The sequence below is a fragment of the Ziziphus jujuba genome, chromosome 6 (assembly GCF_031755915.1).
Source record: "Ziziphus jujuba cultivar Dongzao chromosome 6, ASM3175591v1".
In the NCBI taxonomy this organism is placed as follows: Eukaryota; Viridiplantae; Streptophyta; class Magnoliopsida; order Rosales; family Rhamnaceae; genus Ziziphus; species Ziziphus jujuba.
In genome coordinates, this window is record NC_083384.1 from 24366703 (window position 1) to 24388433 (window position 21731).

Sequence of the window (21731 nt, forward strand, 5' to 3'; positions counted from 1 at the left end):
TATCTTTCGTTTTCTTTCATATTAATTGTTAGATATTATTATATTTTTACGCAATTTCTTTCTCTGTCAGAGCTATCTTCCGTTTTCTTTTTGTTGGGAAGTAGTTGGGCGAAATTGGTATTATCTGCGAAGATATTCAACCATATTTTTCCAAAAGTCAATAAAAATGTCATGGTTGATACACAATCGCTGTTATGATACATATCAAAACAAACTCGTTCAATTCTTTGGAGAATTCCCATTTTGCGAAATCCTGAGCTATAAATCCAATTCACATTAGTATACAAAAGTTTTTTACAAGCCTCAAAATAATCTGAGACATTGTTAGAGAAAATAATTACAAGACGCCAAAAGTAGGGCTGTATATATTCTTTCATGATCATGTCACCGAGTGATATACATAGTTCATCCAGATCAGACTGCTCAAGGGATTGGTTTCCAATATGGTCCGCCACTAGGTGTTTTTTCTTTTCTCTATTATCGGATGTAAAGCTTTCCCAGTTCCACACAAGTAATATTTGTGAATTAGCGATCAAAAAGCAACATTTTGAGACAATGACTTAACTGTTGATATCAACTTGCACATGTTTCTATCGAAACACTAACACCTTATAACGTAGTAGGTCAATCCCAACTGTCTCTACTTCTTCGAAATGCTTTTTTGTCTGAAAGCACCTTCTTGCTTTTTAGGCGTCTCTGTTCCCCAATAGCAGCCCTTTTCAAAACACAAATGGCAATAAAAACCAATTTAGAGTTCTTTTAGCACCAAAAACGAAGTCAAAATAGGAAACATATATCCAAGGCTTATACAATAGGAAAACACCTATATAAGGCTTACTGTTGGCAAGACTAATAAACAATTGAAGGACAAAAGTTGTGAAGGGATCTCACATCTTTTGGATTTTTTTCTTTTGCTCTTCTGAAGGGGGAGGTGGGACATAAGATGCAGCATCAATGATTGCCTGTTCCATTAATATATTCAGTCAAAAAAGAAAGAAGGAAATGACTGGAAAAACTTAATCAGGTCTCAAAATAGTGATACAGTCTTGAATACTAGCTTGAAAATAGCCAAATTCTACTCCATGGTGTGCCAAACTTTGTCCATTTGAATCAAGTGCTAAAAACCACTACTTTTCGTAGAGATACTTATTGTTGCACAATAACATAAGATAAAGAATCTGACTTATTAGTACCTGGAGTTTTCCCAGAGCATCCTCAATATTACCTCTGAAGAAGAACAGTAGAATTAAACCAGATGCTTAAAAAACAAAGCAGAATGGACAACATGAAGGAGAAGAGGAAAGACGTTAACTTTTGTGTTCTAGTCTTTGTTGAAGAAATCACAAGCTCCCCATCCTTGTTTATCCGGTTCTTCTCCTGCTCATAACCATGGACAATGTAAAATTGCAAAGAGACAAAACAAACAGATAAATAAATTTTTTTATAGACCAATCAAAAAAAATAAAATACAGCAGCAAAAATCACGATTAAAAATTCCACCAAACTAAATAGTTTAATATGTTTACAGTCATATTAAGTGAGAGAAAGAAAAAGGAAGGGTGTGATGGGAGGATTTTTAAGACCCATACTTTACGACCTTAATCAACCTTGCACTCACGCATATAGCGTGCAACATGTCCTTGGCTACAAGACCAACACATGAGATGCAACAGAACAGTTTCAGGCTATCACCAAGAGAGTCAAAGAAATCTCCTGAGACTATTATATTTATGTCCACAAATTGTTCAATCAAGGTATTCCTAAAATTCGTAAAATGGAATGAGGTATCAATTATCAAGGAGCAGCAATTTACTCATGTTCAACTGTTGTCACGCCTACATGTAGTTGCTGCTATACTCATGAGGTTCATCCTACATTTGAGTATATCAACAATAAGTAGGGATAAAGATGGATAATGGCCACCTCCCTGCGCAATTTTTTATTTTATTTTATTTCTTTGTTAAGAAGAAAAGAATGATAAGAGTTGCAGAAACAAACCATTTGCATAATCCTCTCCCTGATTCTGTCACCCAGCCAATAAGCACTTTTGATATTGAAGCGCATATCCACCTTAGTGTTTACTGCACTCAATAATGAAAACAAGAAATAAAAAGTGAACACCTAGTATTGGAAGAACTTAATTAGAAAGAAAGAAAAAACAGATCAACAGGAAATAACAGATAGGTAAACAGACCTTTGTTGACATTCTGACCACCAGGACCACCGCTTCGAGCAAAATTTACAGTTACATGATCTGAACAAGATCAAATATAAGTACATTCGATGCAAATACAGAGACTAAGAAGGGCTATTATAAGAGAATTAGACTAGGAGAAAGTCCCACAAGGACTAGATCCTACAAACCAAAATCCAACCAATTAAAAGAAAATGAAGGAAGGAAAACAACCGGACGAAAAGTAAACAAACACGAACACCAATAATGGAAAAGCAGAGAATTTAAGAAAACAAGCATCCAGGTTATTAAATTAATCAACCAACGAATTTAAAACAGTTCCATACTAAGCCCATCAACAAATGCATTTAAAGATGAAAGATTACGCTTGGCATGAACTGGATTTGAAGACAAAAGGTTAATACTATTTACTTGACCTGATCCAAAGGACTTTGCCAAAGTTAAAGACAGTAATCAACCAACGATTTGAACTGATTACTCATTGCAAACTACAACCCACAGGAGACCACAATTCTCAATTTTTTACCTCCGTTTTGCTCTGATATTGAAACCACTATTTGGAGATTTACCAGTTACAACTGAAGTTGAAACTGAATTGCTTGAAAACAAACATAATCAAATCAGCAACTTCGCTCACTCGGCCCCCCAAAGAAAATCTCTAGCAAAGCTAATGGCTTAAGAACATGGCCATGTTACTCAAAATTCACTTGCTCTACAGTTTGACACCCAGAACCAAGAGACAAAGACTCCAAACATATAAAAGAAAAAAAAAAAAAAATTATAAACGTGGGTTTTCTTATCCTTCTATATGACTTTCCTACATTTTCTCAGGAACCAAACAGAGCAGGGTAGGATAGACATTTAAGCATACCCAACGTGATTTTTGGGGGAGGCTCGTTATCAGCCGAGAGTGCTCGTTCCTCCGCTTCTTGCAATAGCTGCTGGACCTGAGAGAGCCGTGCCGATACCTTCTTGCCGCCGCCGTCGCCGGAAGCGGCGCACCGGACTCGGCCCAGACTGATTTCACGCTGCGAAACTCGGCGAGGCACATTGGAGAGAACCAGAGACGTACGTAGATGACATTCGGAGATAAGAAAGGGAAACGACGACGACGGCGGTTGAAGGATCCTATTGACGATTACGTTCGTGGTGATTCTGAGAACCGCCATTTCTCGTTTTTGCGAAAGGTAAAATGCCCTAAAGGCTAAAGCGATGAACTTTGAATTTTTTATTTTATTTTATATTTTTTAAGTTCTTTAGTTTTGGGTTCTGAGTCCTGAGTTTTTCTGAGTCTGAAACATAGAACGAAATTTTTGAAATTTTCGGGGTTTATAAAATTTGGATTTTTTTTTTTTTGGTGGGGGTTTTTATGGTTCTAGATTACCTATGAGTCTTGTGGAGTAGCTTTATTGGGCTCTGCACGATTTTACACGTGGTGTAATCACATTCTTGCGATAACCCAAGCTTGTTCAATGGACTTGTTGTCATACAAAAAATAAAATAAAATAATAGAATTTACATTTATACTTTATTTTAAATTTATCGAAAGATGTTTTCCTGAACCATATCATAGCGTTAATTTTTTTTATTTTTTTATTTTCAATAAATTATCTGAATTAATGAGATAAAATTATTTATTTTACTTTTTTGAACTATTATATTTTTTATATTTTACAATTTAAACTTTTTAAAAAATATTAAATTATCATTTGAATTATTATTTTTTTGTCATTTTAATGAAATTCTTCAAATTTTTTTCAAATAAATTTGACAAAATTATATTATAAATATTAATTAAAAATAAAATAAAACAAAACAGGTTCAATACAGTTACATTAGTTGTGATATAATTAATTTTACAAAATTCATCTTTTAAAATAGCAAAATAATATATTACTTTTTAAAATTTAGATGGTAAATTAAAAGAATAAAATTTATTTAACGCAATTCGTTTATTATTTTGAAATTAAACCAATGAAAATAGTAATATAGATAAATTTATTTATTATTTTTAACCCAAAAAAATTGATTTAAATAAAATAGCGTGCACAACTCCATTATTCATCTTAGTGATGCTGTTCCTTCAACTCTTGCTCTTACTGGTGTTTCTTATTACCAATCCCTCGAACACACACAAACGGGGTTCAATAAAAGACCCTTTTGAACAAAATAAATCAGATATTGATTCTGATTTGAAACTAACAAAAGTTTTCAATTGACATGGCCAAAACCTATTCACAAACTTATAACCTTTTATTGAGGTTTTCCCCGATCTCTTTCAACGTTCAAAGCCTTTGCAAATGAAGCATAAATAGCAAATCTAGGCTAGGCTTTTTAGATCTATCAAGAACATGAAATGCGAAATTTTAGAATGAAAACTATTCGGATCAGATTAAAATTCCCTTCTTCTGTCAGAACAGTAATCAGGGACCATAAGCTACTGGCAAGTACAACAGTGCTACCAGCCAGTTTGTATTACATTTACCACACCATGTCTAATGCTCAATAACCGGTAATTGTATACTACTAAACCTGAAGAATATTAAGCCCCGTAATAGTAATGGAGTTAAAATAAGGGAAATACAGAGACACAAAAAATGAGCTCTCTCCCTTCTATTCTGTAGCTCTCCCACGAGAATAGCCACTCCTTCCATTGACATCAGACTTCATCCTACTCTGATGCTGTGTGCGAGAAGAACCAGCCCTATCTCTAGTGTCTGCTATCACCCTTCCAGAATGCTGTGATTGTTCTGTGGAAGGTAATGCCCAACCTCCCTGAGCCTGTGGATTATATCCACTGCTGCTTCCTCCTAAAAAATTAGTCAAATGAAATAAAAACAATACGTCAGCATCTTCCCCCAGTAAATGCATAGGTCCAAAATAGCATTTTCGTGTAGAATTGCTCACACACTCCAGTTGAGAGTGAATATTAAAAGCCATGCCAGAAAACAGAACAGATACCACCAATACTAGATATCAATGTGCACCAGTAGCCCAACATGACACATATCAGGGTGCATTTGAAAACACTGCTTCACAAATACACACTAACATAACAACTGAATCCTAATTCCTCATTTCCTGACCACCCATTTACGGATCTTCACGTACTGAGTATGCTATATGTTCTTTTACTGCACAGTTAACTGGCCTTTATTGATTGCTAAAAAGGCTCACATTATGAATTACACAAGCAATAGTATATTAAACAAAATGAATGTTAAATGTTACCAAGGAAAGTAACATCTTGGAGTTGGATAACAAAACAACTCACCAGCATTTTCATAACCACCAAGGTTACCAGTCCAACCAGGCAAATATTTTTGAGCATTTCCCTTCCAAGTTTCTTCAAAATGACCAAGCTCATCTATAATTTACACATGCCAAAATTCAAGTCAATAATTGTATGCACATAATACACCTTGTAAGAACCTAATACCAAATACGCATTGGAGCAAGGTTTCTGTACCTTCATTAAGATTGTGCAGTGTTTGCCTTGTATCCACCTTACCATCTGAATTAAGCTTCCTAGTAACAGAATGGCCCTACAAACAAATTCTCGCAGTTAGTAAATACTAAATGACACTGTTATTCAAGAAGAAATAATTGTCCAAAATTCTGCCAAAACATAGAAGACACAAAAAAAGCCCAACAGCAGAGTCACTATTGTCGCTACCAGAATTAACATCTAAATAAGCTACCTTATTACGGAGTCCCCTAGATACACAGTGAGAGGCTTGTCTAGTGGCAGTATCAGCTTCTTTGCTTTCTTCAAATGTCAACTATTCATACAAAAAGGGCAAGCAAAAATAAGAACAAACCACAGAAAAAACCACTGCACGTTTTAATCTTCCATAATTACTTACTCCATCACTTCCTGTCCTCCTTGTATTGGATGAAGTATAATAAGTTCCATTAGCACCCCCATAAGAGACAGTGGAGCTCTGAAAGGTGAAGCTACGAGTTTGAGGCTGTGACTGCATGTCACTGGAGCGGTTGTACTCATTTCGGTACAGCAATTGCTCATTCTTCCTCCCTGCAATAAGAAAAATTGACGTCCGATACTTTGTAAGACGAAACCCATTAAAAAACAACAAAAGAATAGAAAAACTAGATATCATCCAATTAAGGAGACACACTTCACCTTCAATTTCATCATCAGGGACTTCAATATAGGGTTCATTGCTAGTTCTAGCATGCTTTTTAGGATTTTCTCTCTTCTCCTTATCATCTTCATTTTCATCGTCAGAGTTCAATTCCTCAATGATTGGTCCCCTTGATCTTTTAGGCTCCGGAGGTTGTTGCTCAAGAAAACCAGACGGATGCATTTCTGCAAAAGGATTCATACCAATACTCGGACCAAAGAAGCTAGAGTCAAACATGCCTCCAAATGGACGAGTAAAGAAAGGATCATCAAATGGATCCCCCCTTCCTCCAAAGAAGTTAGACATTAAACTTCCACGACCTCCAAAGCCACCAAAGCCCCCAAACCCAGCAAAAGGGTCACCAAATTCAGAAAAAGGATTTCTACCACCTCTGCCTCCCTGCATTTTTTACGTTCTACAAACCCTGAAAGTTTATTTAACAAATAATCTTAATCCTCAAGTATAATATCTTCTGCAACCATGAATTCAAAGGATTTTAAAAAATGAAAAATAAAATCATACAAAACACCGTAATAACAAAAACTGAAACAAACGAAAAAACAAGAACAAAAATCGACGACCATTTCAGATGAAAATCGAAACTCAAGCTCGGATTATAAACAAATCGCAATTTCTTTTTTTCTAGGAAAAACAAAATTACACAAAAATGGATTACCAAATTCGTCAGAAAAAAGAAACGAACAAAAACAAGCTTATTCCATCGGCAATCGAAGAAAAATCATCAAATTGAGCAAGAATAAAAAATAAAATAAAAAAGAAGAAGTTAAAAAATAATAATAATAATAATAATATTAACAAGCATCAATAAACGAGAGAGTTAATTAGGTAGTACCTTGAAGAAATTCTTGAAAAGGAAACTGGCAGAGAGAGAAAGGGAAATAATCAGCACGAAAAGCCCACCCCCTATATAAGTAATTCTTCGATGGGAAAAGGATTTCCGATCCGATTACCGAATATATTGCTGCGTGTTATTCTTATTATTATTTTTTAATTTGACTAGAAATATGGTACGTAACCTTAACCGACTAATACAACATATCGGGGAGAGAGAGAGAGAGAGAGAGAGAGAGATAGTTCAACTCGTGGAACGTTCTAGGACAGTCAAGAGAAATCTCGCGAGATATTAATCATCGGCCTAACCATACGCGTCGAAAGGGTTAGGGCTTGGTTTGTGTTTCTGGTTGCAAGCCCAATAAAATAAGACCCAACTCCAGTTTCATTGTTTGTGACGCTTTTTGGGACAAAGGGCTTTCTTTTTTAATGGAGAAAATCTCACCTACTAGCTCTACTGCCTAATTGATTTAATGTCGACTGTTAAAATCTTACAATAATTTAATATGATGTGCTAAATTTATCATATTAATTAAAAAATTGATAGTTCATCATTTAAAATTAAATTTCATTTTCTTAAATAAATAAAAAAAATTGATATCATTGTCCTTCAAATTTTATCAGAATTGACATTTTACACTTAAAATTTTGTTCTCTGACAATTTATATTTTAAATTCACAATATCCTTACACTGTTGATCTTTCTGTCAAATATTTAAAGGAAATAAATCTGCAAAGTGTGATTTTTATATGGTTTAGAATGCAAATTCCAAAATTTCAAATAAAACTAGTGAGAAATTAAAAAAAATTAAAAAAAGGATTATTATTTTTTAATAGTTTAAAACTTTAAAAGTTGCAAATGTAATTTTTCAAAAATAAAATAAAAATCTTTACATATAATAAATATTCTAAAAAAAATAAAAGAATAATAGAAAACTTCCATAGGTTATTCTAAAAATACAAATGTAATTTTTCAAAAATTAAAAATAATAACTTGTGCATAGTTGAGAGATTAAGAAAAAACATAAGGACCTATAAATTATGTTCTTTAAAAATATATTTTATAAAAATAATTTTTGAACTTTTCTTTTATATTTTATAAATACTTTATCACTTTCTTTTATAGGTTTTTATTTTTTTAATCTCTAAAATATGCACAATGTATTAGTTTAATTTTTGAAAAGTTATATTATCATTTTTATAAAAATCTATGGAAATCCTTTATACATATTCAATTTTTTTTATTGATTTTCATTTTTTTTAGAATATTTATTATATATAAAATATTTTTATTTTTATTTTTATTTTTGAAAGATTACATTTGCAATTTTTTAAAAGTTTTTTACTAATTTATTAAGAATATAATAATCCTCTTTTTAATTATTTATTATTTTTCATTACTTTTTATTTAAAAATTTTTGCAATTTGCACCATAAACTATATAAAAACTGCATTTTGCACCCTTATTTCCTTAAAGTATTTGATAAAATGACCAATGATACAAGAATGTTGTAAGTTCAAAGTGCAAATTACCAGAAAAAATTCTTTAAGGTGCAAAGTGTTAATCCCAATAAAATTCGAGATGCAATAGTATCAATTTCTCTAAAAATAGACTGTGAGATGATCTTTTTTTAAACCATGGCCAGCAACCACAATTGGTGGGAGAATGCCGGACTGCTATGAGATCCATGGAAGACCTTCAGGGTAACAAGATTTCAACGGTGGCCACTGACCACTTTCTTTTAATATATATTTATTTTTTGTTTTATTTCCTACTTTTTTGTGTAAACCTCCACACTCATAGATAGCTTGGTAGCGGCCAAAGGATAACCGTTAGCGGCGACAATGCTCATGTCTCCAATGGATGTGTTCGGAGAAGAGATTTAAAATCTAAAAAGAAAATTGAAGATAATTTTCATAACAAATAAAAAAAAAAAATAGAGGCCAGCATCAATTGCCGGCATTAGCCAAATGTTTGTAGTGGACCATCGTAGTAGAATGGTGATGGTTTTCAAGTGGTAATGGTTGCAAATTGTTATATGATATTTTAAGAAAACCTTATATCAAGATTGAAAAGGAAGAAGAGATGAAAGGTCAAGGATATTTTAGTAAATTAAAATTAAATAGATATATTTATTGCAATGTATGAATGGGAAAAATAACATGGAAAACTTTAAAAACTTCTTTTTAAATTATTTGGGGAGGGTATCAAGTGAGCTGGTACCACCATTTCATAAAATATTTTCACTTTTTAAATTATTTTTTTTCAATTTACATAAATTTTTGAAAATATCTTATTTTTATTGAAGATAAAATATTTTAGTTTAAAATTGTAAAACATTTGAGTGTTTAAATATTTAGGAGATTTCAACCGAACAATATTAAAATATATTCAACAAAGACTATCCAAGTGCTAATAGATGAGTTAATAAAAAACTTGAAATTTGACCAATAGGGTATATAGGTTCAAGTCTCACTCTTGCTTAAGATTTATTTATTTTCATTATTATTTTATCTCATCTCACACCGATCTCTCTCTTTTTCTCTTTTCCCCCCCTAACTCTCACCAATCTCTTTCCTCTATCTTTCTCTACCTCCCTCCTTTCTCTCTGTAGCTCTCAAACTCTACCCTGGGCTTGTGTAGGTAAATTGCAGTTTGCGGGCCATGACTTAAATCACCATAAAATATGGCAAATAATTGTTTTATAAAAGTTTCACTATAAATGTGGAATAGCTATAAGAAATCTCTTATTGAAACCTCAAGAGCTTATTTTACAACCATGCATTATCTTGTTCATAATATAGCATCATAGAGATCTTACATAACTTTATAAAAATCCCTGTTTTTGTCCTATTAAATCATCCATTCCAACAAGTAAGATCATTAATAAAGAATGCAATTTTTGAACCAATGGTATATTCTGAATAGGGAAAGGAAAATCAATTTTCAATTTCAAAAAGTGCCAATACCATAGAAAGAGTGTATAATTTTTTTTTAAAAAAAAAAAACAAAAAAGAAGACAAAAAGGAAGAAAGATATACACTTTCTGATAGCTTTACACATTTTGGACCATCAAAAATCATGGTTTAAAAGCTATACACTTTTCCAATGACTTTTCACATCTTTCATCGTCGGAAATCACTATACCTATGGAAAATTGCAATTTACAACGATTTACTCCATTTCTAGTGCTTGCCAACAATAAAAAAGTCATCTCCTCCAAAATTTCACATTGTCATTTTTACAAAATAATCAATCATTTCCTTAACATTTCCAATAAAAACATAAAAGAAAAATCATTAAATCGAACTAAATATAATACTAACAGCATATCCAATGGTGTTCTTTATTTTAAAAAACACAATCTTCAAAGTAAAAATATTTTGGAAAATATTAGAATATAAAAAAATGAGATTTTTTATTCAATTCCAATGCCACTCTTTCTCATCATTCTTTATTTTTAATAATTATGATTCACTTTTCTTTTCGGTTTTTTTTCTGCCTTCATGGCTTACCTCTCTTTTTATTTTTTTCTTTTTAAATTAAACAAAACAAAGTGAAATTTTATTGTAAATAATTATTGCTTTTAGGATTCACTAGTAATTATTTAGTTGACCATGGATTGATTTTATGAATAATTGTAATTAATTGTAATTGATATTTCTTATTTATTTTATATAAGTTTATATCTTTATCTACCTCCTAGATGAAGAAGAATAGTAACACATAGAAATATTATTTGAAATTTCTCTTACTTTCTGCATGGTATCAGAGCATTTGATTCTAAAGAAGTTCTTAAACAAATCGAAGTTTGAACTTTTAAATTCTCATCATGAATCAAAGTTTCAATTCTGAAGTTTTTATTCTGAATTGAAGTTCTTTTTCTAAAGTCCATATCTCAATATCATATTCGTGGCAGATTCATTCAGAACGTTCAATCTTAGAGAACGTTCTGATATGAATCAAACACAAATTTTGAATTTCTTACCTTGAATATTATATCTTTTTATTTCGTATCTTGAATCCCAAATCAACCCATGAACTGAATTTTGAATCCCAAATTGAATCATTGAACAATTGCTAAAAGTTTGGCAATAATGGTGATTAGAGTTTACTAGAATCATCATCTAAATCGTATAGAAATGGAAGTTATCAATGAATTGGAAAATCTAGCAGAGCACCATCCAGAGGAGAACCAACCAGTGGAATGGCATCCTGTATAGCCCCATCAATAACCTACTATGTTCTTATTATAATCAAATAGTTCATTTGAAACAAAGGTGTTAGAGATAATTAGTTATCTTGATTGGTAGGACTTCAGCAAGAATCCTTGAAAGTAGATTGCAAGATAAACCGCTATAGTACTACTTAGTTTATGGAAAATGACAAACATCTAGGCATGGTAGATAAGGTATCTATTTTTTTTATTTTTTATTTTTTTTTTGCAAACTCTAAGAATAGTACATGAATTATTGATATAGGTGCATCTGATCATATGGCTAATGACTCAAGTCCGTTATAATTTATTTTGTCTTTTTCTCAGTCTATCATATCCACAATAATGGTAATACATCTCCTATTACTGGAGAGGCTCAATCATTTTGCATGAGAAACTTACTTTAGTTATTGTCCTTGTTGTTCCATCTCATGAGTATAATCAATTATCTGTTAGCCAAATTACCTCTACTCCAGCATGTACTATGACTTTTTGGCCTTTATATTGTATTTTACAAGATATTTGAACTTAGAAGATTCTTGATTATGGAGTTAGACAAGGTAAACTCTACTATTTGGATCTGGCAAAAACTAAGAAACTAAAAGTGTGTCAAGTAAATTTGCCTAATGAAGTGAACAAAACTCAAGAAATTATTTGGTTATGGCATCGGAGATTAAGACATTTGTCTTTTTGCTATCTTCAAAAGTTGCAACCTCATATGTTTTTGGATGTAGGTGATTTGGATTTTCAATTTGAAGTTTGTGAAATGTCTAAAAGCCACTGGATTTCTTATTTGCCAAGCCTAATAAATGTGCAAAACCTTTTATGGTCATTCACTCTAATGTTTGGGGTTCTATAAAAATCCCTACTTTTTCTCAAGCTCGTTATTTTGCCTTTTTATTAATGAATGTACCAAGATGACTTGGATATCTCTTTTTTTTTTTTTTAAAAAAAAGTGAATTATGTACAACATTTCAAGAATTTCACAATATGGTTACTACTCAGTACCAAAACTTATTTGAGTCTTTCAGTTCGACTATGGCAGAGTGTTCATGGATGCATCCTTGGGCAAGTTCTTAAGCAATCATGGGATTTGTCACCAAATCTCCTTTACCTATACTCCAAAGTAGGATGAATTGGATAAAAGGAAGAATCGACAAATATTAGAGGTTGTCCATGCTTCTCTTTTTGGCATGAACATGCTTCCTTATTATTGGGGAGAGGTGGTAAAATATACTGTATATCTCATTAACCAAACACATAGAGTAATTAATTTTCAAATTCCACAATAGAATATGCAATCCTTACTTTTCATTCCTCATCTATCAATTCTTAAACCCTAAATTTTTGGCTTTACTATATATGTTCACATTCCCAAATATCAATGATCAAATTGGACCCATGTGCTAGAAAGTGTATTCTTGTTGGGTATTCTGATTTTCAAAAGGGATGTAGATGTTATGATCCTCAAACTTGAAAGTTACTTGTAACATTGGATGTTTCTTTTCATGAATCAGAGCCTTACTACTTAGAGGGAGGTTTTAAATCTTCTCTTTAAGGAAATAGTTATAATGAAGAGAACATACTAAAATGTGGAGATGAGTTTATGGAGTTATAAGAATTAAGCGAAAGGTTGCAAAGCATTAACAATAAATTTGGAAGTCCCAAATCTGGTGGTGTTCCGTTGAATGAAATAGTTGGCATAGAATATGAAGGTATTGAACATGGAGATATATCGTTAAATGAATCTAGTGTTAATAGTGAATCTAGAGGTTCCAAGTCGGGCGATGTACTACTGAATGATCTGGTATTAATGAAGGTAAAAGTTTCAAATTTGATGTTTCTGATGAATATTATGTTCCTGACATCTAAATCTAATTTTTCTGATTTGTCTGACTAAGTGGTAGAGTTACACTTATCTACACCAGAAATTGAAGATTCTATCTAGAATGTTCTTCCTTAGATAATTTCAAATCCCAATTTAGTGAATTTGATAATTCATCTATACTCGTAGAAGACATAGAACCCGGTACCCCGCAAAGGACAAATAAAGGAGTATCAAAGAGAAAATATGAACCTAACCTAAAACCAAGACTAAATATCCAATTAGTAACCATATGTGGGCCTATTCCTAGTAATGTGTGCGATGCATTAGCTGAAATTGGAAAAAAGGCAATGACTGAAGAAATAGAGGCTCTCTTAAAGAATGCAACTTAGAAACTTGTGCCATTGCTCTAAGGAAAAAGGATAGTTGGATGTAGGTGAGTGTTCACCAAAAAGCTTAAAGTGAATGGTAGCATTGACAAATATGAAGTAAGGTTAGTTACAAAAGGATATACATAGAAATATGGGGTAGATTAACAAGAGATGTTTGCTCCAATAGTCAAAATAATACAATCCAGATTCTTATATCCATAGCAACTAATAGAGACTAGTCCATGAAACAGTCTAATGTAAAAAGCATTTTTCTTAATGGGGATTTAGAAGAGGAAGTATATATGAGTTTGCCACCCCGAAGTAAATGTGAACCCTTAGGTAATGATAAAGTTTGTAAGTTGAAAAACTCTCTATATGGATTGAAACAGTCACCAAGAGCTTGGTTTGGGACATTCTTAAAGAAAATGAAGGCATTTGATCATAACAAAGTAGTTCATATCATATTTTATTTATAAAACATAAAGCTGGAAAGGTAACAACTTTAATTGTATATGTGGATGATATGGCTTCAACACGTAATGATCTAGATAAAATAAAGGCATTATAAGAGTATATGGCTACCAAATTTGAAATTAATGATCTTGCTTATTTAAAATACTTCTTAAGGATCAAAATTTCAAGATCAAAACATGAAGTTTCCTTGTCAGAAAGAAAATATGTGCTAGATTTTTTGATTGAAACTAGGATGCTAGATTGCAAGCATGTAAAGATGCCAATAAAGATAAATAAAAAACTTGGAGAATATCGAGATTAGATTCCTACGAGTAGGGGTTGTTATCAACAGCTAGTTGGAATGCACAAGGTTGGATATAGCTTATGTAGTAAGCATAGTAAGCCAATTTATGCATGTGCCAAGTGAAGAATATATAAACGTTATGTACCAAATCCTAATGTATTTGAAGAGTACTCCAAAAAAAATTTGCTATTTTCCAAAAGTGATACTTTGGATTTTGTAGGATACACGGACTCTAACATGGTAGGAGATCAAATTAATAAAAGGTTTACATCTGGATACTTCATGTTCGTAGGAAGAAATTTAATCACACAGAAGCAGAATTTCAAGGTATGACTCACAATGCATGTGAATCCCTTTGGATAAAGAATATTTTGAAGGATTTGGGTTTTAAGTATTGAACCTATGGATTTGCATTGTGATAATAAAGCAACTATTGAAATTGCATACAATCCAATACAACATAATCGTACTAAATATGTGGAAGTTGATCATAACCTCATCAAGGAAAATTTGGATTGGAAAATCATTTAGTTTCCATCTATTAAGTTGGAAGACCAATTAGTGATGTACTTACAAAGGTTCTATCTAATACTTTAATTGACAAGTTGGACAAGATAAATATCTATGCTTTGATTTAAGGGGGAGTGTCAGCATGAGATATCAATAATTATTCTAAATAATTATCCGTTTTAGGATTGATTAGTAGTTATTTATAGTCAACTATAAATTTCAACTAAAGGATAAGATTTTTTTTTATCCAATTCCAATGGTAATATACATAATAACTATTTGGTTTGCACTTCCCTATAAACAATTATGATTTACTCTCTCTTTCTCTCTCTCTCTCCCCCCTCCTTACACTGAAGAAGTGTCTAAAAAATAAATAAAATATGAAATTATAATTAGTAAATTAATTAAAATTATGCCTATAAAATTGAAAATCTATAAATAAGTTCATTAATTGATTTATATAGAGAGTGAGGTTTGCTCCCTACATTTGGAGAGCCTAGCCTCACTTTTTATTTTATTTTATTATTATTTTATTTTTTTTAATTTAAATAACTCATTGGAGTTATAAAAATGAGATATGACTCTTTAAAAAAGAAAAAAAATGGAGCTTTTAAAGAACCTATTAAAGATGTTCTAAGATGTTCTTAGAGCATATTCAAGGAGACTCTCTAAAATAAAAAACATATTCTCCATAATAAAGAGCATCTCTTTAAATGAATAGTGAATTTTTAAAACATCCTCCAAAAACACTCATTATTTGTACACTTTATTTTTATTTTTTTTATAAATATTTAGGTTACATTTGGTATATGAAATAATTATTCTTAATGGAAGAGTAATAGTCATTCCAAGGAATAAAATATAAAGAAAAGGAATTACTGATCCTTTTCATTTGTTTGGTTATATCAATGAACTAGATTTAATGATTAGAAAAAAAATTTTTTTTTCAATATTTATTTATATTTATGCTTATGCTTTTCATATTTTATTTTAAAATTTTGTTTTATTTAATTAAATATATAATTTATTATTTTTAAATTTAAGTTATTTTATATATTTTTATTTTGTGTTATTTTTAAAATATTTTTTATTTACATATTTTAAATAGAAATACACCACATTTATGATTCCTAAGAATTATCAATTTTATGCTTACCATACTTGCATTACAAAAAAAGGTTAACCATATCTGGGTCAATGAATGACTTTTCCTTAACTTTTGATAAGGAATATATATTCCTTACAATTGGGGAAGAGTTAATCCCTTCGGATCATATATTCCTTGAAATAAAAAATTAACCAAACATTCGTTTATTTAATCCTATGGAATAGTTATTCCATTTCTTATCCTATTCCTACCTACTAAATATGCCCATATTGCTTTACTTGTAATTTATCTTATTCTTTTTTATATGAATTAACTATTAAATATTATAATAGTGGCGTTGGAATATTTTTGCATTAAATTAAATCAATATAATATCAAAATAAAGAGTAAGTTTTTGTTCTCCAAATGTAGAAACAAAATCTACTATTTATTTTAATATTATATTGATTTTATTTAATGCACTACATAGTCCAATACCAATTTTTATATTAACAAATTAAAATAAAAAGTCCATTAGTTCTCGTTTTTAAGGTTTGACTTTTTAAAATAAAGAATATGACAAACTTGAAGCGTTTTTTGAAGATGCTCTTAGTATCTATATCTATGATTTAGCAAAAGAAAAAAAAATAGTATATACATCTAGGTAAGGTTTGGGACACCAAATAAAGGAGGTTAATAGGAGAGGATTGGATAGTGTTATCCCTATCAAGTATTTGGTTCTACATATCCTGGAGGATAAGGTAATCCAATCCCATCTTTATCCTTATCATATGTTTAGTTCTACATTACCTGGAAAGTAAGATAATTATGTCCAACCTTTAATCCCTCACTCATCATGATTCCTAAACACATTATCTTGGGGATTTCACAAAGCGGACAAGGATAAGCTTTGTTGTATGCTTGCCTTTGTTCGAGTATGGTGGAGCTTCATTCTCAACCAATGAAGAAAATATCATCGGTACCGTCGAAATATTGACAACAATATTGGATTTCGCCCAAAATTGACACGGACATTTGGGGGGGGATATCCCTTTGGGTTGTTGTGGAAATGTCAAGGCTACTAATAAATGTCTACAATGTCGATAGAAATGACGATTTTAATATGGATTTTTGTGGAAATATTGAGGAAGTTTCAATTGTGGATGGAAATTGAGTTGTCAGTTTGCCTTACCTGTGCTTTTGTTTTGTTACTGCAAAAAGGGCAGTGAGAATTGTTCTCAGCCATGGAACCACCACTTTGATGGAATCACCTTCCTCGAGCACAATCAACACCATGAAGCATTCCACCCATTGATCAATTATTTAAGTTTTCCTTAAAAAAATTAAAGTAAGGAATTCATATTTTATAGTGAACTATTTTTATTTTTAAATTAAAAATAAATAATATCCTTCTTGTCATGTATATTTGCATTGATCTCCATGCCTAAATTAAGAAGAAGAAGAAGACGAAGATGAAGATATATATGAGGCGATTGTTAGTTTGATTAAAAACTAAAAGAGTACTAAGTATGTATATATATGTAGAATAAGGCTACAGTGCGGATGGTTCGCATGCGAATAGGTATCCATAGGTATTGATCATAGTTTTTAAAAAAATCGTCATCAATACTCATACACAGAGAAAGTATTGACAATGGTTTTTTCAAAAACCATCATCAATACTCAGGGCGTGTTTGTTTCACCGGATTGGACAGGATTGTGTCCCAATCCGGTGTTTGGAAGGAACAAATGAAGGAGCGGATAAGTTAGCCGCTACAGTGAAATAATCCCCCGAGAGGGGGATTAAGCTAACCCGTCCTTCCCCCTGGGTCAAATTTCTGTCCGGAGCTCATCGAAGGCGTTGGTGGTGTCTCTCGCGTGCCTCTGCCCAGATCAAGCTCTGTGTTCTTCTTCTTGAATCTGTGAGTTTGCCTTCTTCTTTCTCTTCTCATTGTTTGTCTGCTTCTTCTTCTTCATGTTTCAGTTTATTTCTTTTTTATTAGATCTGCATATTCCTCTTTTCTGATCTGCCAGAAAAGACTTTTTATTTTTCTTTTTCTTCTTCTCTGTTCTCGTTCTTCTTCTTCTTCATCTACATTGTTCTTCTTCTTCTTCGTTCTTCTCTTCGATCTGGCATTGTTTTGTTTTTTTTTTTTTTCCATTTTATTTCTTCTTCTTCTTCAATCTGGGAGTACAGATGTGTAGACAAAATTTCTTATTCTTCGTTCTGGCATTTGTTTTTTTTTTTTTTTGCCATTTTATTTCTTCTTACTAGAATCGATGTCTATTGAATTTTTTTTACTTTATGGCTGGAACTTTTCATGTTCTCTCCATTTTTGTTTTTGGAGGGGCGAATAGAAGAGGATGACATCAATGGATTTGTCCTATACAATGGATTTGTGTATTCTTCCTAAAACTACTCTTTATCTCTGACAGGATCGCATCATAGCTCGTCTCCAACAACCATATTCACTAGATTGCATTCCAGTGGAGGCAGAGTATCAGGTTGGTTTACACCAGATTAAGCATTGTAAAATCTCATAAGTCATAGGAAATTTTACTTGTTAATATTATTTCAAAAGAGAATCAGTTTATTGTGCTGTGAATATCTGTCGTATTATCTAATATAATCAGTTTATGGACTTGAGAAGTTACTCAGATTATGACTTTATCAAAGGAATGATGATAGATTAATATTTCATCTAGGTCTATTGAGAGCTATTCATAATTATCTGTTGATCTTAGAATAAAAGTTGTTTATTATCTCACTGAATGGAAAATCAGTATTCAGCTTTTTTTGTTAATAATTTTACACTGAGTGTTTTATCTGTTCTCAATTCTTGAAATGCTGAATGTTGATGCTCGTTCTTACTAAATCCCATGCTCTGAATAGCAGTAGTGTTATCTAATATAATCAGATTATGGTAGATTATGGACTTGAGAAGTTAACTTAGATTATAACATGCGAGAGGAATGATGACAGATTAATATTTCATCTAGATCTATTGAGAGTTATTCACAAATCATAATTATCTATTAATCTGAGAACAATAGTAGTTTATTCATATAATAAATGTTTTGGTGGGTGCTTTAATAGACATTTCTAGGATATGCATCTGTGGTTGGGAAGATGCAGTGGCTATGGTAGGTTGGTGACTAAGGTGGGCCATAGCCGTGGTTGCTAACTTGTCTATCATTCTCTTTTGAAAAACTGGATTCTTCAATTGACATGGCCTTGGACAGAATAGTTACTTATGGAATCACATGGGCTTGTATCCTTCCTAGTTGGTGTCTTTTGGTTGTAGGTTGGTGACTAAGGTGGGCCAGTCACAATCTCTCCCCTCGGCTTAACTATTTTCTGCTGCAATATTAATATACTATTCTTCTATACTACTCCACTCTCTGACGAAATATGAAAACAAATTCTACAAAGAACTTGATATAATAAATACTGCTTTTTATTGGCTTATGAATTGATCAAGCTGATCACAAACACTTGAAGACATATAAGTTGTGAAAATTGAATTGGCGATATTATTGCGTGTAATTGATTGCCGGTACTACTAGTCCTTGTATATACAGATGTAGGATTGAATTTGGGAAGTTGAAATTGTCACATCACATGCTATGTATGGAATTGAAATTTTCATGTTTACTTTTGAGTGATTTGGAAAAAAAAAAAAAAAAAAGATATATTCATTTCCATATTTTACTGATCACCATTTATATTTCAATAAGAAATTAAATCTTTTAATCGCCAGCTAGCGCATGAGAATTTTTATGATTTTTTTTATTAATTAAATGTATGGTTTTTGTAAATTAATTTAATTTCACTCAATAGTTGGAGTACTTTGAAAGTTTAGAGATTGGTGCTAATTAATGTATGGTTTTTATCTTTTTTAAAACATAAAATATAAATAGGTTTTTTAAATTAAAAATAAATATTTTTTGAAACAAGGACAAAGTAATCTATTTGAAATCAAGTAAAGAAATACTTAAATAGTTTATGGAGAACTAAATTCAAACAGATGTGACCCTTAGACATGTAACTGCACCAATCCAGATAATAGGGGTGGTGACTCTAGGCGTACATGGACTCAACGAGAGGAAGAAGCTTTACTGATTATCTTAGATGAAGCTGTAGCTAGTGGGCAACGTTGTGATACAGGGTCATTTAAGCCTGGCACACTTACTATGATTGAGAGGCGACTATCTGATCTGTGTCCTAATTCGAGACTACGAGCCAATCCACATATTGAGTCGAAGATGAGAAAGTGGAAGAAGCAATATGGTATAATATATGACATGTTGAACAAAAGTGGATTTGGATGGAATGACTCTCTTAAATGCGTGGAGGTTGACAGTGAAGAAGTTTGGCAAGCATATGTGCAGGTTTTGAATATTATTTGAAAATATATGTTAATTTCAATTTTAGTTTGTTATCTAGCATTTATTTTTTCTTAGCTAAAGTTGGCTTTTTGTATTTTAGAGTGCCCCAAGTGCAAAAGGTTGGAGAGGAAAATCTTTTCCTATTTATGAGAAGCTTGCTAATATTTTTGGGAAGGATCGGGCAACCGGACATGGAGCACAAACTCCAATTGATATGATCAATGAAATAAATCTAGACACTGCAGATGAACCAATTGATAATGTCGATTCTCCAATGTCTGTGAATCGAGGAGGTAGTGAACCATCTACACAAGTCCAAGCAAGAGGTAAACGAAAATCTAGATCGAAGGACGATGACATTGTAGCCGGGTTAGGCAATGCAGCAGAGAAATTATTTGATAAATTGGCTGCAAAGTTGGAAAAATCCGAGGCTTATTATCCACAATATTTAGCTATGGAGCTTGACAGGTTAGGATTTGAGGCCAGTGATAACCTCAAAATCTCTAAGGCAATGAGATCGGATCCATCGAATATAGAAGTTTTTAAGGTTATTAAAACGGATGCGGGGAAGATTGCATATGCTCGTGACTTTTTGGATAACTAATTTAGTAAAGTAGTGGACTACATATTTCTGTTTATGTATGGGAGGATGATAATTATGAACAATTAGGTTTGAAACTTATGAACTTGTTGTATGGTGGTGGATGTTTGTTTCTAAATTTGCATGTAAGGATAATTTTATGATTATGTGTTATGTTTTAGAATATTCATATGCGCGTGATTGAGTTGATTTATTGATTTTTTAATTGTATTACTATATTATATTATAATGTATTCTTATATGCAGGAATATTAAATGGCAAGGAGAAGAGTTTATGTTGTGTTTAAAGGTAGAGAACCAGGGATATATAATTCTTGGCCTGAATGTCATCAACAAGTGCAAGGATTTAGAGATAATTTATATCAAGCATATAATACAACCCAAGAAGCTGAAATTGCATATGTTGAGTATGTAGAACAACGGATGCGGAATCGTAATGACGCAAATCTAATACGAAATACCACCGCACATACACATGCTCAATTGAACAATGAATGGCGTAATGGTTTTATAGTAGGTTTTTTATTTGGATTGCTATCAACAAGTGTATTTACTTATTTGTTTTATAAGTAAATTATCCTTGTAAAATCCAATATATTTATATTTATGTAGTACTTGTTATTTGAATTGCTACATGTGAAATCTATATACATATACGTATAATTTGGATATGGATATTCTTATATTATCAACAACTTATTAATTACATATACTGTTAATTATTTCTTTATTTGTGGATAATTGTTATTTATGATTTACCATACTAAAATATTATTTTTATTG

General features: G+C 31.7%; 3 protein-coding genes across 6 annotated transcripts; 1 reads left to right on the forward strand and 2 right to left on the reverse strand.

Annotated features, from left to right (window-relative positions):
* Nucleotides 1–254: 254 nt before the first annotated feature.
* On the reverse strand, nucleotides 255–3550 carry LOC107430246 (uncharacterized). 2 transcript variants are annotated; one of them, XM_016041067.4, is made up of 7 exons: nucleotides 3066–3550; nucleotides 2195–2254; nucleotides 1999–2081; nucleotides 1313–1377; nucleotides 1194–1227; nucleotides 839–962; nucleotides 255–715 (listed from the first exon to the last, which is right to left on the reverse strand). In XM_016041067.4, exons 1-6 carry the CDS (start codon nucleotides 3361–3363, stop codon nucleotides 888–890), a joined length of 615 nt encoding a protein of 204 aa, XP_015896553.3. In that variant the 5' UTR covers nucleotides 3364–3550; the 3' UTR covers nucleotides 255–715; nucleotides 839–887. The 2 variants fall into 2 exon arrangements, with proteins under 2 accessions (XP_015896553.3, XP_015896552.3); XM_016041066.4 differs by having other exon boundaries at nucleotides 892–962; nucleotides 3066–3548.
* Nucleotides 3551–4558: 1008 nt separating this feature from the next.
* On the reverse strand, nucleotides 4559–7401 carry LOC107430250 (uncharacterized). Of its 3 annotated transcripts, XM_048464354.2 has the most exons (7): nucleotides 7193–7385; nucleotides 6339–6763; nucleotides 6061–6230; nucleotides 5896–5976; nucleotides 5664–5739; nucleotides 5469–5561; nucleotides 4559–5004 (listed from the first exon to the last, which is right to left on the reverse strand). In XM_048464354.2, the coding sequence occupies exons 2-7, from the start codon at nucleotides 6742–6744 to the stop codon at nucleotides 4808–4810; spliced, it is 1023 nt and encodes a 340-aa protein (XP_048320311.2). In that variant the 5' UTR covers nucleotides 6745–6763; nucleotides 7193–7385; the 3' UTR covers nucleotides 4559–4807. The 3 variants fall into 3 exon arrangements, with proteins under 3 accessions (XP_048320311.2, XP_048320309.2, XP_048320308.2); XM_048464352.2 differs by having other exon boundaries at nucleotides 6061–6811; nucleotides 7193–7401; XM_048464351.2 differs by having other exon boundaries at nucleotides 6061–6763; nucleotides 7193–7398.
* A 3933-nt stretch (nucleotides 7402–11334) lies between these two features.
* On the forward strand, nucleotides 11335–21153 carry LOC112489173 (uncharacterized). Its single transcript, XM_060817932.1, has 4 exons — nucleotides 11335–11409; nucleotides 18395–18463; nucleotides 20000–20350; nucleotides 20448–21153. The coding sequence occupies exons 1-4, from the start codon at nucleotides 11335–11337 to the stop codon at nucleotides 20949–20951; spliced, it is 999 nt and encodes a 332-aa protein (XP_060673915.1). The 3' UTR covers nucleotides 20952–21153.
* Nucleotides 21154–21731: the final 578 nt, after the last annotated feature.